This window comes from Tenrec ecaudatus, chromosome 4 (assembly GCF_050624435.1).
Source record: "Tenrec ecaudatus isolate mTenEca1 chromosome 4, mTenEca1.hap1, whole genome shotgun sequence".
NCBI classification, from domain to species: Eukaryota; Metazoa; Chordata; class Mammalia; order Afrosoricida; family Tenrecidae; genus Tenrec; species Tenrec ecaudatus.
The window spans coordinates 53,861,048-53,876,720 of NC_134533.1; the positions used below are offsets into that span (position 1 = coordinate 53,861,048).

The following is a 15,673-nucleotide window of genomic DNA, read 5'->3' on the forward strand; positions in this document are numbered from 1 at the left end:
CCTTTTCTCTCAAATTAGTTAATTCCACAGACTAGATATTCGAAAATCAGTTGCCAATCTAAATTTTGTTGAGTGAAGTCAAACTTGTTCAAATCATTTTTGTTAAATGCCCTGTGTATTGTCTACTATTCACTGACAACATCTTACTATAAGGGGTACATCAACCTTAAAACAGTATGGAAAACAAGGAGGGGGTGGGAGGAGAAACCACAGGCCAAGAAACCCCAAAAACTCTGGGAGTGGAAAACATGAAAACTGCTTTACATGGACTCCACAGACCAGGGATCTCAACTGTTCTACCTGCTACTTTGCTAACACATTCTTAAAAAAAAAAAAAAAAAAGGAATAATTGAAAATTCAGCACATTTACATCTAAATAAACATTTAGCAGTTAGGTTCACAGACAGGTTTGACTCAAGCCTTTCAATGTCAGAAATATAATTTCGGACCCAACTGTTCACAGATCACTTACTAACCCTTAATTTATGTTAATCTGTTGCAGGATTCAACCCTCCCACAGCAGCCAGCCCTTTCCCACCTGATTCCAACAGCGAGAAATACATTAGAAACACTGGTTGTTCTAATTAGATGTTACTGCTCTCATCAAGCTAGGGCACTGGGAGGAAATGGTGGGAATTTAATAAATAAACCTACACTTTCCTTAATAAATGACAAAGGGAGCACAACCAGATGTGCAGGGAACTATTCCCCTATTGAGTCTTCGGGAAAAATTAACTCTGAGCACTTAAAAAAAATAACAACAAAGCAGGTAGGTGGGGTGTGTGTGTGGGGGGGTGTTTGTGTGTGGTGGTGGTGGTGTCATGTAAGTAATTTAGATAGGAGCAAATGGTCGCAAAAATAATGTAGTCTTCTGTAAAAATTGGCCAAATTTTATGTGTAAAACAAAACAAAGTAGTATGTATGACTGCTTATGGTCGGTCATCAATTTCAAATTTCAGAGAACTGAAGTCCATTCTCAGCAGTACGAAAGCACTTGTTCTCACGTTGCTTTGGTCCCAGAGAGCACAGGCAGATCAATGAGAGTCAACTAAGTGTTTAATCTTTAGCCAACATTAATTAGATCGTTACTGGAAGGAGAAATATCTATGATGAACAACTCTACGTATAACAAAGTATAATAAGCAAAGAGTATTTTTCATAAACATCACAGTATCAAATAAATGGTCTAAGAAAAAGACGAAGGAATAACAACAAAAGATTAAAAACAGCTATCACCCCAAAAAGAAAAAAAATCACAGAACATTACCTGTTTCAAAAATATCTCCCTTAGCACTGCATTAGAAGGGGTAAGAAGGTAAAGTTAGCGGGCTGATGATGCTAACATGAAAGGAAGCTGAGTACTGTATTTATTTCTTATTTATACAACTCTTACTCTTTACAAAAATGGTTATAGTCATGCCCATAAAAGTGTAACCCATGGCATCTGAAAGCAAACACTCTTTGTAATTATTTAAAAGGGCCTTTTTAAAAATTATAATACAAAGGTCTGTGCTCTATCAGCAGTCCTCCACTGTGCATTATAACAATAAGGCTTACTTTTAATACAAAGACTAAGTGTTTGGGAGTTATGAACCACTAGATTTAACAAACATCATCTTATAATTGCTTTTTGCATCTTTTTTGTTTTTGGGGTCCTCCACTTCCTCGGGGTGCTCAGTAGCTTGCAGTTCTTCAGCAGATTCCTCTTTCTCTGACTCTGAGTCACTCTCGGAGTCGTCTGGGCTTTCAGGGTCAGGTGAATCATCCTCGTCATCGTCATCTCCAGCCACGTCACCTTCTCCATCATGATCCTCGACCTGAAAACACCAACCAACAGGCTCTTCACTTCCTTAGTACAATCACCTTGTACAAAAATTGGAAAAGACCCTAATTTTTGTCAAAGTTGTAAAAGACCCACTTAAAATTAAATCAATGGCTTACAAACTAGATCTGATTAGAGGAAGGTTGATAGAGACACCTGTACATCCATCCACTGTGTTACAGACTGAACTTTGGGTAGGATTTCAGGTAAGAAAAACCTCTGAAGACAATTCACTGATTTTATACCTTCCTGAAAGAAACTATCATTTTAAATACATAGGGCAAGTTTCCTTTATTTTGCGTATGTTATTGCTTTGGAGTAGTTAACCAGCAGTTACACATTGATTCATAAAATGAAGAGCCATCATTTAGGGAATAACTGAGAAGAAGCTCCCCTACAGCACAGTTTTAAACCGCCACGAACGATCCCACCTACTGGGCAACAGCAAGGACAAGACTTAATAATTAGCCAAGCCAATTTTATTTCTAAAACCCTAAAAATCTCTCTTCAGATTATTTACAGAGAACCCGATGGGCACATACAAATATTTTTAAATAACCGAAGAAAAATTATTCTATATGGGATTCACACTTGTTAGGGCAAACTGACAGTCAAGTGATACTAAATGATATCAAATTGTAAAAACTGATCATCTGACCAATCAATTAAAATAAGTTAGTTACTACCTCACTGAAGCCAAGTCCACAATGCCGTCGATATCTTCCTGATAATTTACTGTCCATACTTTGCTGATATTGAGACTCCAGTTCTTCATTAATTTTCTTGTCTTCTTCCCCTGCATGTCCAGTGTACTTTGGTTATGTTTTAGTCAAATTAATAAAAACATTTGATTACACAAAAAAACCCATAATACAGATATTATTATATTCAGGGCTGATTTCTCTAGTTGCAACTAATTTTACAACAAATTTTGTGAACAAGTTTCTATATCCCAGGTGGTTACCTAATTAGACAATAAAATAAATGGAGCATGTATTCATGAATACTTCTTTGGTAAATAACATTCTGAACCACGTGTTTATTTAAGATGAACTTATATTTTTCTTTTTGACCAGCTAAGCCAAACATGCAAGTCTCAGAAAGAGCTGCTGAAGTTCACATTAAATATTAATTTAACCAAGTAATTAACCACTAATTAATAAGAGTTTGGGCTATTAACTACATCAGCTTATTTATAGTATAATAACGGATTCATTTCCTAAGTGTGAATGTTTTATCCCAGATAATCTAAAAAGTCAAAAATGAAAACCCCTCCAATAAACAAAAACTTATCTGAAAAGAAATATTAATGGAAGCCACTTCTGTTCAGAAAAAGCTACATAAAATGATTGTGTATTAGCTCTCCTTTATGCCGTTCTTTGCTTACTAGCGTATTAAAACAATATACATTTGCTTAAGAATTTTTATTATTGCTATGTTTTGAATTTTATGTATATTCTAGTGTAAATTATAGGCCAGAATGCTAACCAAATCCCCACAAATCATAAGAACTTAAGAACTTGAACATTGCCAGTCCTATAGAAGTTTCCTATGTAAGACAATTTATAAATATGAAAGGGTTTTAAAAATTTAGACAAATGGAACTGAAAAATAATGAAAATTTGCCACAAACTTTTAACATTCCCTCATATAAGTTTTAATCATTTCACACTTTAAAAGTAAATTTAAATAAGTTTTATTCACTATCATTTGGTCATTACACCACACCCTATTGTTAACAGTGCCCACAGTTACCGTCATTTTTAAATTGGAGAAAATTTTACTTATCAGCAGATTGAATTCATACCCAAGCTCACTCTCAGTTTTTATTTAAAAATTTTCTCTTACATTCTACAACTAAGCTTGTTTTGCTAAAAATTCAGAACAGTGAATAACTAAAATCCCATCCTAATATGCCAACTACAATTTTAGCAACAATATAAGAGTAACTTAAAAAATTTACAATATAAGCTACACATTAGCTGGCAAGATGAGGCACAAAACATTACAATTAAAGTACATGTTCTGAGTCAGTAAAAATGAAGACAGAAAGATTAGGTTTTGGTTGGAATATTGTATTATATTTTCCAATCTTTTTAATACTAATCTTAGCATGATACATGTAACATGCTTACATGACATATACCTTTCCAATTCTGTTTTATCATTAGCACAATGAATTACAGGAGTGAGACGATCTCAAGGGAAGCACGAAGAGTTCATTTCCAGCTTAGCACCTCAGCTCTAATTAGATTTTACTTCCTCACCTGTTCGGAAGTGAGATGTTGATTTGTGATCTCCTATAACAAGACGCCCGGTATGTTCTTTCTGTAATGAAGTTGAAAGTGTGTTAGTCTGAAACCATTAACGTAATTACTGAGCATCTACTGTGAGCCTGACTATCCCAGGCCTTTGGTACAAGTACAGACAAGGACTACAGTGAAGGCCCAGTCTGTATAGAGGACGGGTTGGGAACACAAGAAAGGCAATCAAGCATGTGCACTAATAGTGTGTTTTTGTGTTATGAGGTACTAAGTGCCATTTAAAAAGAAATAGAGCAGGGAGGGAGGATAAAAAAATATAAAGTCAGGTTAGGGATTAAGTCAGCATGTTAAATGGGATGGGCAGTCAGGGTAGGCTATGCTAGAAATACACAAGTATTCCTCGCTTTTTGAAAGTTCATGTTACACCATACTTCATGTTTATACAAGGCCTACATTAGTTTCCAACTGAAAGAAATTTGAAGGGGATGTCACCTTTTATGAAAAAAGGTGACAAGGAAAATTGGCACTCAGTGTGTATTTTGCAGTGAGCCACGACAGAGGCAGTGCCAGATTGGCGTTGCCATCCTACCACCTTGGGAACTACACTCACCACCAAGCATCCACAGCCTTGACCTGTGTATGTGAACACTACATGCTAATGTTATTCTAGATTTTGTGTGTTACGTGGTTTAATTTGGTAGGTTATTTTTGGGGGTTGGACTGTGTTCATAATGCAACTTCTCTATGGCCAACATCTCCTACCCATCTACTAAATCCCCAAGAAACTTGGGGATGGAGCCCACTCTTTTAACAGGCCCTCCAGACAAGTCTGATGCACGTTAAGTCTGATAGTCAATGCCCACACCTGCGTTACCAGGGAGTGTTAGCGAGAAAGGAAGTCAGCGTGCTAGATGCAGGAGGTCTACGTGTGTGCGGATACACACGGCTCAATTGTAGCCATACTTATCACTCATACTTCAGTCACTTCGTGTGGCTAGTCTTTTGCTTTGGTCTCGGGTATTAGAAAATCTGTATTTTAAGGTTTCAAATATAAAAGCTTGGCTAACCAGAATTCTAAAATACTAGTCATGATTGCAGAAACTACAAAAAGTAGGGAAGTTTAACTCATGTCCCCCAAACTCAAAGATCTTACCTATACCTAAAATCTACTAGATCAAATATAACAAGGTTTTCTTTTTATCTGAAAGATGAAGGCACACATATTTTGTTTACTCATTACACACACTTACATATCAAATGCTTTAAAAAGTACATTGTTACTATAATGTAACAGGGGAGTGGGGAATAAAAATCTAAAAGTAGAAAACTACCAAGACTGGGCCAATTTGACCACCTAAAAATAGTTGTATAGGACAGAAGGAAAAACATACTCAACATCCTGCTTTCATTTGCTAACTACAGAGCACCTCTGTACGACAGAACGAAACACTGCCCAGTCCTGCACCATCCGCACATCGTGACGCTTGAGCAAGCGGTTGCAGCCACTTCGTCAATCCATCCTGCTGAGGCTCCTCCTTTCTTGCCGGCCCTCTACAGAGTTCTTTTCCAGGCACTGGTATCTCTTTGTAACATGTCCTAAGTGTGTGAAATGAAGTCTCACCATCCTAGCTTTTAAGGAGCATTCTGGCTGTACCAGCAGCTCGTGGCGCTTAAAATAACCTCTGCCAAAATCACAATTCAAAGGCATCAATTCTTCTGGAGTCTTCCAGCTCTCAACATGCATATTAGGCAACTGAAGACCATCTTAGTCCTTTTAATACGATCTCTGTCCTTTATAAAGAGACCTTGGGCAGTACAACTGACAAATACAATATGTGGTTTGATATCCTGGCTATTTTTATGAGTGTTGATTGTGGATCCAAGCTAAATGAATCATGGACAACTTCAATTTTCCTCTTTACTTCATGTTGTGTATTGGTGCAGTTGTGAAGAGCTTTGTTTTTTCACCTTGAGTTGAAATCCACACTGAAAGCTAGTCTTTGATTTTCATCGAGTACTTTTAAGTCCTCCTGGCTCGAAGCAAGCAAAGTTGGGTCATCTGCAGATCGAAGGTTAATAAGCCTTCCTCCCATCCTGATTTCATACAGTGCAGCTTCTAAGATTATTGCTCAGCATACAGACGAAGTATGGTGATTTTAAAACAGGTAGTGTTTTCTGTTGTTTGAACTACCTGTTTACAGATTCCAAAGCACATGAAGTGTTCTAGAATATCCCATTCTTTGCAATGTCATCCACAGTTTGCCACAATCCACATAAACGTCTTTGCATAGTTGTATTGGACAATATATTTATACATATATTCTGGCCAAAGCTACAACCCTAGCATCACTAGCAAATTTACAGTTGATGAACACCTTATTGGTCAGCAAAGTCCTACATTCTAAAATAGGACGCTCTCCTAGGTAGCACCCTGCTTTGTTTGAAGAGTGCGATCCTCGTGGTTCAACGTACTCCTCAACTGTTCATGTTCTGTATCTTTAGTAAATTTTTATCTGCACAGAATTAGGAGAAAATTAAGACTTCCTATCACAAGTTTCACGTTTTAAGTCGAGAAATCTAAAACAGCTTCCCATTTCATCCCAACTTGGTTCACAGGAAATACCGTTGGACAATGTTAGAAACAGACTGTACTTGCTTATCAGATCACAGATGTTTAGATACCATCATATGTGCATTTAAAAATGAATTGCTAGGAGAAAAGAATTTTTTAAGGGGCAATGTTTTCCTGATATCTATTATTTTAAACCTATTATATGAGGGTTTTATGACCTTAATTCAGGCAATTTTAAGGTGCTGAGCATCTGCTGCTACCACCTGGGTGGTGATAGTGTAAGTAATCAACTTATTAAAATAAATTAAGTATCTGTAATGGTGACTTCAACCTCTACTCCAGGCTCAATATCGATGAACGTGATCTGCCACACTAAGAAGACTGCAAGTCAATGAGGCACTTGTGTAGTCTCATTTGGAAACAATCCCAGGTCTTAGATCTTTCGCCGCAAGGAGCGTTCCTATCGTGTTTCTCAAGTTAGGAGGCCTAACTGGTCCCCTCCCTTCAGAGTTCTCCTCCTTCGCTCCTCTAATCACGCCAGTGCCGACAGTCTCCAGGGATGTTCTGGTGTGGCTGGTTGCAATCACTCTTACCTGGCAAATGGGCCCTCTGGTCCCCTACAGGTGTTTTTGTGGGGTGCTTAAAAGCCATGGTGGCTATGTGGCTTCCTGGATGACTAAAAGCAATGAGACAAAAGCAGGCAAACGAAGCACCTTGGATCTGAAATCTCAAAGAGCTCTATACACTTCTGAAGGTGAAGGATGTTTCCATTTCTCTCAGTCCCCTTTCATTTACACCACGCCCAAATGAGTGTCTTGGCATCTTCAAGGGACTCAATTCGTGATCCTGTGAAATGTTTTTTGAGTTTGGGGTACAAAAGGACATCTGAAAGGGCAAGTCAGGATTGTAAGGCTAATGGAGTAAGGTTTCCCGACAAAATTCCCACAGGACAGTTGCCACTCTCCTTGAAAAAAAAAAAAAGTACATTGTAGTGATAACAATTATTCCTTGACACAACTTTCCTGGCCTTTTCCCACCATTCAGCTCTCAAGTGTCTTAAGGCTTTTCCCCCAGTGATCACTTCCTTCCTCTTCTGAAAAGATCACTTAAGATTAACCCTTTGTAATTCACAAAGACCTCTCCCCTGGCCTTGAATTTAACTGCCTCAGTAGCTCTGTCTGGAAGCCACCGTTTTGACTAGTCTCTTTTGGAAGGTTCTCTTATGAGACTCTGACAAGTGTACTTCCCAGAGCGCTTGTCTGCAGTGGCCTGCTGAGTGCAGAGCAGGTTCATTTGGAATAAACCCACGGGAATAGTGGAACCCTAGTAGCAAGCTTTTTTTTAAGTTATCCAATCTTTGGCTGGTGTTTTGGAAACACTGACCTTCTGGTTAGCAACTCAACCCTGGAGCCACGACGCCACCAGGGCCCTCTCACTTTCTGCCAGCAGTAGTATATATTTTAAGAACGAGGTCAGGCCTACTACATTTCACAAAGTTAAAATTATGCAGAACAGGAAAGCAGATCCAAGCGAATTCAGTCTTCAATTAGCACACATAAAACTGGACACATTTTCACAGAAAGTATTAAGATGCATACGGTCTGATGCTTACCTTTCCTGCTCCCATAAGTCTCAAGAACTTTTGTTTTCTCTCTTCATTACCTAAGTCTGCTGCTTCCCAATTGCTAGATCCAAGCTGGAAAAGAAATCAGCCAGGTTAATTTTTCTCCATAATAATTTGTTTAATAACTTAAAGTATACCCTGTAACTCTTTAGCTTGTTTTCTTTTCTGGCAATCTTAAACTTGGAAAAGTATTGTTCTTGCTTGGGAAGTTAAACAAATGCATTACATTTGGATTAAAATACACTATTTTTTAATTATCTCAAACTTTATCTGGAGGCCTTGTTAAAAAACATTACAGGGATCCATCCCTTGGGTTTCTGATTCAGTGAGTTTTCCCTTCCAAAATTCTGTGGTACTGCGGCTGCTGCGGGGACCACACGGTGCGAACCTCTGCCCTGGACCTTGCAGGAGTCTCTATAGCGCGTGGCATCGTGAGCTCTGCAGCCAGCAGACTTACAGCGGCAGCTAAAACTTCGGCTCCAGTGCTAATCTACACCAGCTGCCCTTCTTGCAGGAGGGTCAGGGTAGGACTGTGGGCCATGGTGTTTCCAATGGCCAATTTTTCAGAAACAGATTACTATGCCTTTCCTCTGAGGGACCTTTGGGTGAACTAGAACCTCCAAACTTTGGGGCAGCAGCTGAACACATGAGTTGTTTACACCACCTAAAAAACAAAACAAAATAAAAATAATTTCACTGCCATTGAGTCAATTCCAACTCGTAGGGATCCTGTAGGACAAGGCAGAACTGCTCCTGGGGGTCTAAGGCTAACTGGGAGCAGAAAGCCTAGGGACCCCAGTAATGTTCTGAGAGCATATACCATACCATAAGGTTTATTAATGTTTTGAGTTTTTTTGAGCAGCTCTAATTATTTGTAAAAACTGGTATGTCATGAATTGTATTTTCTTAGATATCTTCTAAAATACAAAGATTTACTTTTTTTAAAAAGTACCCAGAAAACTTTACTTATCGTAGTTATTAAATAGGCCCACTGGACCCTTTTACAAATCCTACATTACGTAATCTTAGAATTTTTCTATACATGTTGAACCACGTTAAAGAATTTTGGTTTATCAATTATTCCCAACTATTTTACTTGGTTAACCAACCAATGCCCAGGGAAGCAGCAGTCAAATCCAATGACGCACCTGACGCGTATTTTCAATCCCCTTACATGCATGCAAATGCTGGACAATGAAATAAGACCACCACCAAAGCCTGGATGCATTTGAATGATGGTGTTGGCCAAGAATACGGAGAGTGCGATGGACCATTAGAACGACAAATAAAGCTATCTTGGAAGAGAAAGCTGCTTAGGGAAAGGATAGCAAGTCTTTGCCTTAAGTAACATGTTCAATGTTATCAAGAGTTTTGGACAAGCCTCGGAAGGAGGACACCATGCTTGGTAAAGCCAAGGGTCACCTAAACAGAAAAACCCTTGACAAGCTGAACTGACGCAGGGGCTGCCCACAATCAGCTCAAACCAAAGAAAGATGGTGACTGGTACAGGACCGGGCCAGGTTCTATTGTGTTTAATATGAATCAGAACTGACGAGAGGGCACCTAATAACTATAACGATGCTGAAAATGACTAAAAAGTACACACAAATATGAACGTTCACCTAATTCACAAAAGTAAACTAAACAAAAACAGAAGAGCACTATTAAGTTTTCCGAAGTATTTAGTCATCAACTTTCAAGAAGACACAAACCATTCCTCTATTGTTTCCAGCTTTCCATAAATTTGAAAATTCAAATTTTTCCTTTTCTGCTAATAGAAAAAAAGACAAAAGGTGTTTCACAATCATCAGATAAATCAGACAAAAGCAAAATAAGAGTTATACTCCACACCAATGATGATGGCACAACTAACTCTATCGGTAAAACATCTGACTGTGAGTCCTTGAGTGATGCAGTACTAGATGGATTTTTCTCTAAAGCACTGAATAAGGGTCTTTTGTTCGTTTGCGGGGCAAGGGTTGGTGGTAAAAGGGAGATGATGTCAAGGAGTCCAGGAAGAAAAGGAAATGTTTGGAGACTGATTGTGGTATCAATTGTGCAATTCTGCTTGATGTGATTGAACTATGGAATGATATATGTATTACTCTCAATTAAAAATAAATTAAAACAAAAACCCCCGAAGACCACAGAAATGGTCAAAAATGAAATGAAACTGATAAGCATCAAGCCATTCAATAGAAGGATTTCCTCTTCAATCATTTGAAACATGCCTGGACCACCTTTTTTCTTTTTTAAAAAAGAGCTTATTAGTCTACAGCTTTATTTCATTTGTGATTTTTGTGCCACAAAATTTGATATAGTTTCTAAATGGACAGATGCTAAGAGCAGGTAACTAATAAGGACATACATAGGTGATGTAATGAAACATGACATGAAATCACTGGATTGATCATTCTCACTGAGATCATAAACTAAAAATGAAAATGTTTTGCAATTATGATGCAAAGATGACAACTCCCTCTTTGACACAAAATTATGAGCAATTACAGGTTTTTCAAAAATCTTAGTGTGCTTTAATGATGCATGCAAATGAAGGAACTAGGAGTAATGATAAAGCTCAAACTTAGTAGAAATGAATTTGGAATCTGGAATTTATATTCTAGTTTAACACAAGGCAGCTGATGAGCAGTTAGTTTTATTTAGACAGTAGTGCCCATTTTGGGTATTCATATATTCTATCAAAATCCAGACAACGTGGAATGAAAGTATGGAGTCACTGTGTCATAAAATTCTGGTAAAGTTGTTTCTTGCCATTCTTTTCTTCTTCTTCTAAAAATTAGGTGTAAAAGACAAAACAAAGAGACTATTTTCCCAGGTTAGGAGTCCCCAAGTGGTGCACATGGGTTAAGTGCTAAACTTTTAACCAAAAGGCTGGTGGGCCAAACTCACACTGACACACTTTAGAAATAAAGCTTAACATCAGCCAAGAAAATTCCATTGAACACCTCTCGGGTCACGTGTTGGAATCAGCTGAATGGCAATTAAGAAGTTTCCCTGAGCACGTGTGTTACAGCATTTGACCATCCTGGACCCTCTTATGGTCCTTCTAAAGTCCTCGGGGAGGGCAGCCCTCACGTATCTACATGATTGGACACCAAATCTCTACCTCTTTTCATCTAACTGGTCATCTTATTTTGTAATTTTTAACTTTTTTTGTGCTTGTAGGTGAGAATTCACATAGCAAATTAGCTTTCCAATCCATAGTTTATAGATAAACTGCTCTGTGACATTGGTTGCAATCCTTGCAATGTGACAGCCCGTTCCCTGTTTCCTCTCTGGGTTCCCAGTTTCAATCCATCTGGTTTCCCGGTCCCTACTGGTCTTCTCAGCTTTGGTTTTGGGCATATGTTGCCTTCTAGGTTTTGAATAGTTGACTAAAGAGTGCTCATTACATTTTATAGATCATTTAGTTCTTAACTATTTCTGGCTCAATGAACTTGGAACCAGCACTTAATATCTTAAGTTTTAAATCCTTGCCTAGAGGATTCTTTAAAAGCCTGCCTTGAAATAATAGAAACTATCAGTTGTATAAGGATTCCTGGTAGCATAATGGTTTAAGAATCTGGCTGCAAATCAAGAGGTTGACAGCTCAAACTTTCTGTAAGAGAAAAGGCCTAGAGATCTACTACTGAGATTATAGTTTAGGAAATCCTACAGGGAAGTTCTACTCTGTCCTATAGGATCACTGTAACTTGGAATCAATCACTTTTCACTTACATTCCTTCAAGCATTCCTATTTACTAAGGGCACTGTGGGGCAGAGAAGGGAAATGACAGATCCTCTGCTCTTTTCAAAACATTGTATTCGTACATGAGCAAACAAGGTAAAACAAGTGAAAGTATCTATGAACTGAATTAAAAATTATACAATTGACAAAATCATAAACTTTCTCTAAACTCTCTAATTACTATATAAGAGCGCAAACATTGTTAATATTTTTAAACAACCCTATTATCTGTAAGTTCTAATCTCAATGTATCTTTCAATTAAGTCCGTCTAGCCCTGATGGTATAGTGGGTCACGCACTGAGTGGTTCACAGCTGCAAGGCCTGCAATTCAAATTTACCAGTTGCTTCCAGGGACCAAGAAGAGGCTGTCTTCTGTGAAGATGTAAGTCAGAGAATCCCAAAAGGGGAGTTCTGACCTACCCTATAATATAGTCTGCTATGAATAGCAACTGACTCAGTGGCATTTTGTTGTTGTTGTTAGTCCTTCTTTTCAAAAACCTTAAGAGTACTACAGCAAGTATCTTGCCATTCCAAAAAGCACACAGGTACCTTGGCATTTCTTAGGAGGGCTCTCCAAAGTAACGAACCCCACCTTTCTTCAAAATGAAAGGGAGAAAAAGCTTTCACTTCACCACTCTCCTCAAACCAACCAACCATTTTAAGGGTATAGTGGTTCAGTGGTAGAATTTTCACCTTCCACGCAGGACACCCAGGCTGGAATTGTAGGTATTGTCCATCCTGCACAGCCACCACCTGGATGTCAGGGGTGGCTTGAATGTTGTGATGTTGAGCAGGTTCCAGTGGAGCTTCCAGACTAAGATGATGACAAAGGCTTGGCATTCTGATATAAAAATCAGTCATTCTGATCTAAAAAAAGCCCTAGGGAGCAAAACACATCAGCAAGAGATCCTGGGGATGGCTCACACCGGGCGGCATTTGTTCCATTATGCACGGAGTCACCGTAAGTTGGGGCCAACGCAGTGTCAGCTAGCGACATCCTTAATAACCCCTTTTCTTGAAGCATACTCTATAGTACCTTGTATTCAGTTTACTTATACATTTTAGAGTTCTATTCTGTGACTTAATGTCTATTTTAATTTAACATAAAATAGCTCTTAAGAGTTTATCTCCAATTACCATATAAAGTAGCTAGTGAAAACTTTGATTATGTTTTACATGGAGATATCCACTAGACAGTGTTAATTAGCTTTATACTATAGTTTATTTATTTTACAATTTGGATTTATATATTAAGAATACATTCCAAATATTTTTACACAGAAAATATTTTTTGAAAAAAAATTTTAAAACAATTATTTACAGACAGCCCAAATTACCAGTAAAACTGGTAAAACTTCTTAACAGAAGAACCTAAAGGAAAAAGAAAGGGCATTACCAAGGGTCAAGTTACTGCACTGCACTTACAACATTAGCAACAGTCAGTTTTAGAGAATGCGTGAAGGTCGTAGGCCTTTATTGTTTAATGAAACCATCCCATTTGAAAGAAGTTTAAACCATCCCATTTGAAGTTGTGGAGACTTTAAAGACTCAATCAGCGAACTTTATGTTAAATTGCATAATATCCCTTGACGTTTTCTGTCAGCATAAAAGATTCTTTCTCTGTGTCTAGCAAAAAGGTGTCTGACCAATCAAGTCACAGTAAGCAAGTACCAGAAGGCAAACAATGTAACATCATTTAAAATGGCAGCCAGGTTTACTCAAAAGCCTTAAGGCCTAACAAGAACTAAATTACCTGAAAAGGTCTCAAAGGCTGTTAACCAGCAGCAAGGAGAAACAGGGCTCACGAATTAAACCTCATTGGATGACCCCCTATCTTTAAGGCTGGCTAATCTTCCAGAGGAGCCTTAAGGGTCCTTTAAAGACCCTTTCAGTTCGGGGCCCTCACCCGGCCCTAGCGCCATCTCCCTGGAGACACTGGACGCACACCACAGTTAAGGAATTTTAAGCACTGAACTGCAATACAGAAAACAAGGATACATCCAGATACTGGTGGTGCTTTGACAAGACCTAGGCATCAGCCCTTCAGCGGCCCAGCCTTTCCGGTGAAGCAGTCCCCCAGCTCCACTTCCTCTCCCCCCCACCCAGGACCCTAGGCCATTTTTCGGTCCTTTTACATTTATTGGTGCTCTGCAGTCTCTAGGACACTGCGCCAGGCGCTAGCACAAACATGCAAAAATAAATAAGAACCTACTTAACCTTTGAATCTTCAACACCTGGCATAGCAGTAAACATTTAATAAGCTACGTTAAGGGATGAATGGGGTGCTATTTAAACCGACAAGTGGGGAGGGTGGCAAGCAAAGGGAGGGGGTGATGTCTGACTTCAAAGGGGGACTTTTAGGTCTCACCGCCTTACACCTTACTGAATCAATCCTCAATTTTTGGTTTAATATGATTCTGTTTATTCTTAACAGTACGGTTAAGTACAGCAAAAAAAAAAAATAATCCTGACCGGAAGATGAATTCCAAATGCACGTACATCTTGCCACTGTCAAAGGGGCATTTTAAGCATATAAGGCGGAGGCCCCTGCCGTATCTATCTTAAGTACAAAGCCCCGAGAACGAAGTTGTTTTTTAATCAGCTCTCGTAAGCGCAGACATCGGTATCCCTTGACTAAGCCCTTTCAAGTCTCAGGATTCTTCAAACTCCCTTCCTACGCAGCTCTCTCGAGACGCAGGGCGAGTGAACCTCTTCAAAGCTTCCGACTCTTAATGACCGCAGGGAGACACACGCTGCCCTTCGCCTGGGTCCCTCCTCTCGCCACTCCGGCGTCGGGCCACCTCGGCCCTTCCTCCTCCATCCACCCTTCCTGGCCTACCCCAGCCTGCGGTAGGCCTCAACCCTCATTCACTCCGCCATTGTTATTTACATCGTCGTCTGGGGAGGCTGAGCGCTTCACCCCGTGTGGGTGGGAGTCCCTGGCTGCACTCATCGTTGTGGAGATCCGCACGGCAGAGAGAGATCCCACTCGCGGCTTCCAGCAATCGCGCCAGCAGCCAGCAGTCTACCACCGGCCCAAGTAGTGCCTCTCCAGAACGCAGAGCTACTCCGGGCCTCCGACGTCACTGCCGCGGCCGCTCGCCGCCCCGGTGCACCCTGGGAGTTATAGTTTTCCAGTTCACTCCACACCCGCCTGAACAAAGCGGAGGAAAGAGGGACTAAAACTACAACTCCCAGGAAGCTCGGCGGCGCAGGTCGCGCAGCGTGGCGGGAGTGCCCCTGAAGCGCCGCCTCCTCTCGCTGGCGGAGCGCGTTTTCCCGCGGATGGGTATGGCGGTGTACGTTGGTGGGCAGTTTCGTCGCCGAAGAAAGAGACTTAGACTTGGTTTTCACAGTTCACTGTGAGGAGAAATTTCATTGCCAAATGCATCCGTCGTAGTTAAATACTAGGTGTAAACGTAGTGCCGTACGAGGCTTATTGAATCCTCAGTGTGCCCTTCCCGCAGGACAAAAAGCTAAAAAAAGAAAGATGGCTTCCACCGTTCCTACCCTGGTCATTAGCCCCGGGGATTTCTAAGTGATGGTGCCGCTTTCTACAAGATGCTGACGAATATCCTACTGCATTTTTCACGCTTACCTAGGCCAGCGTCCACCTGGGGGGATTCTGTATGCTTCCCATGC

At 39.8% G+C, this 15,673-nt stretch overlaps 1 protein-coding gene across 1 annotated transcript; it reads right to left on the reverse strand.

Annotated features, from left to right (window-relative positions):
- Positions 1-1,038: 1,038 nt before the first annotated feature.
- On the reverse strand, positions 1,039-15,105 carry C4H11orf58 (chromosome 4 C11orf58 homolog). Its single transcript, XM_075546015.1, has 5 exons — positions 14,922-15,105; positions 8,271-8,354; positions 4,090-4,150; positions 2,509-2,618; positions 1,039-1,817 (listed from the first exon to the last, which is right to left on the reverse strand). The coding sequence occupies exons 1-5, from the start codon at positions 14,982-14,984 to the stop codon at positions 1,587-1,589; spliced, it is 549 nt and encodes a 182-aa protein (XP_075402130.1). The 5' UTR covers positions 14,985-15,105; the 3' UTR covers positions 1,039-1,586.
- Between the last annotated feature and the right edge of the window lie 568 nt (positions 15,106-15,673).

What these genes read in the sequence shown, in the direction of transcription:
- C4H11orf58 (XM_075546015.1), bottom strand. Translation starts at nt 14,984, where the DNA reads ATGAGTGCAGCCAGGGACTCCCACCCACACGGGGTGAAGCGCTCAGCC. An exon ending in CAGCCTCCCCAGACGACGAT is followed by an intron (nt 8,355 to 14,921) that starts GTAAATAACAAT and finishes TTTCTTTTCCAG; the next exon opens with CTTGGATCTAGCAATTGGGA. An exon ending in GACTTATGGGAGCAGGAAAG is followed by an intron (nt 4,151 to 8,270) that starts GTAAGCATCAGA and finishes ACTTCATTACAG; the next exon opens with AAAGAACATACCGGGCGTCT.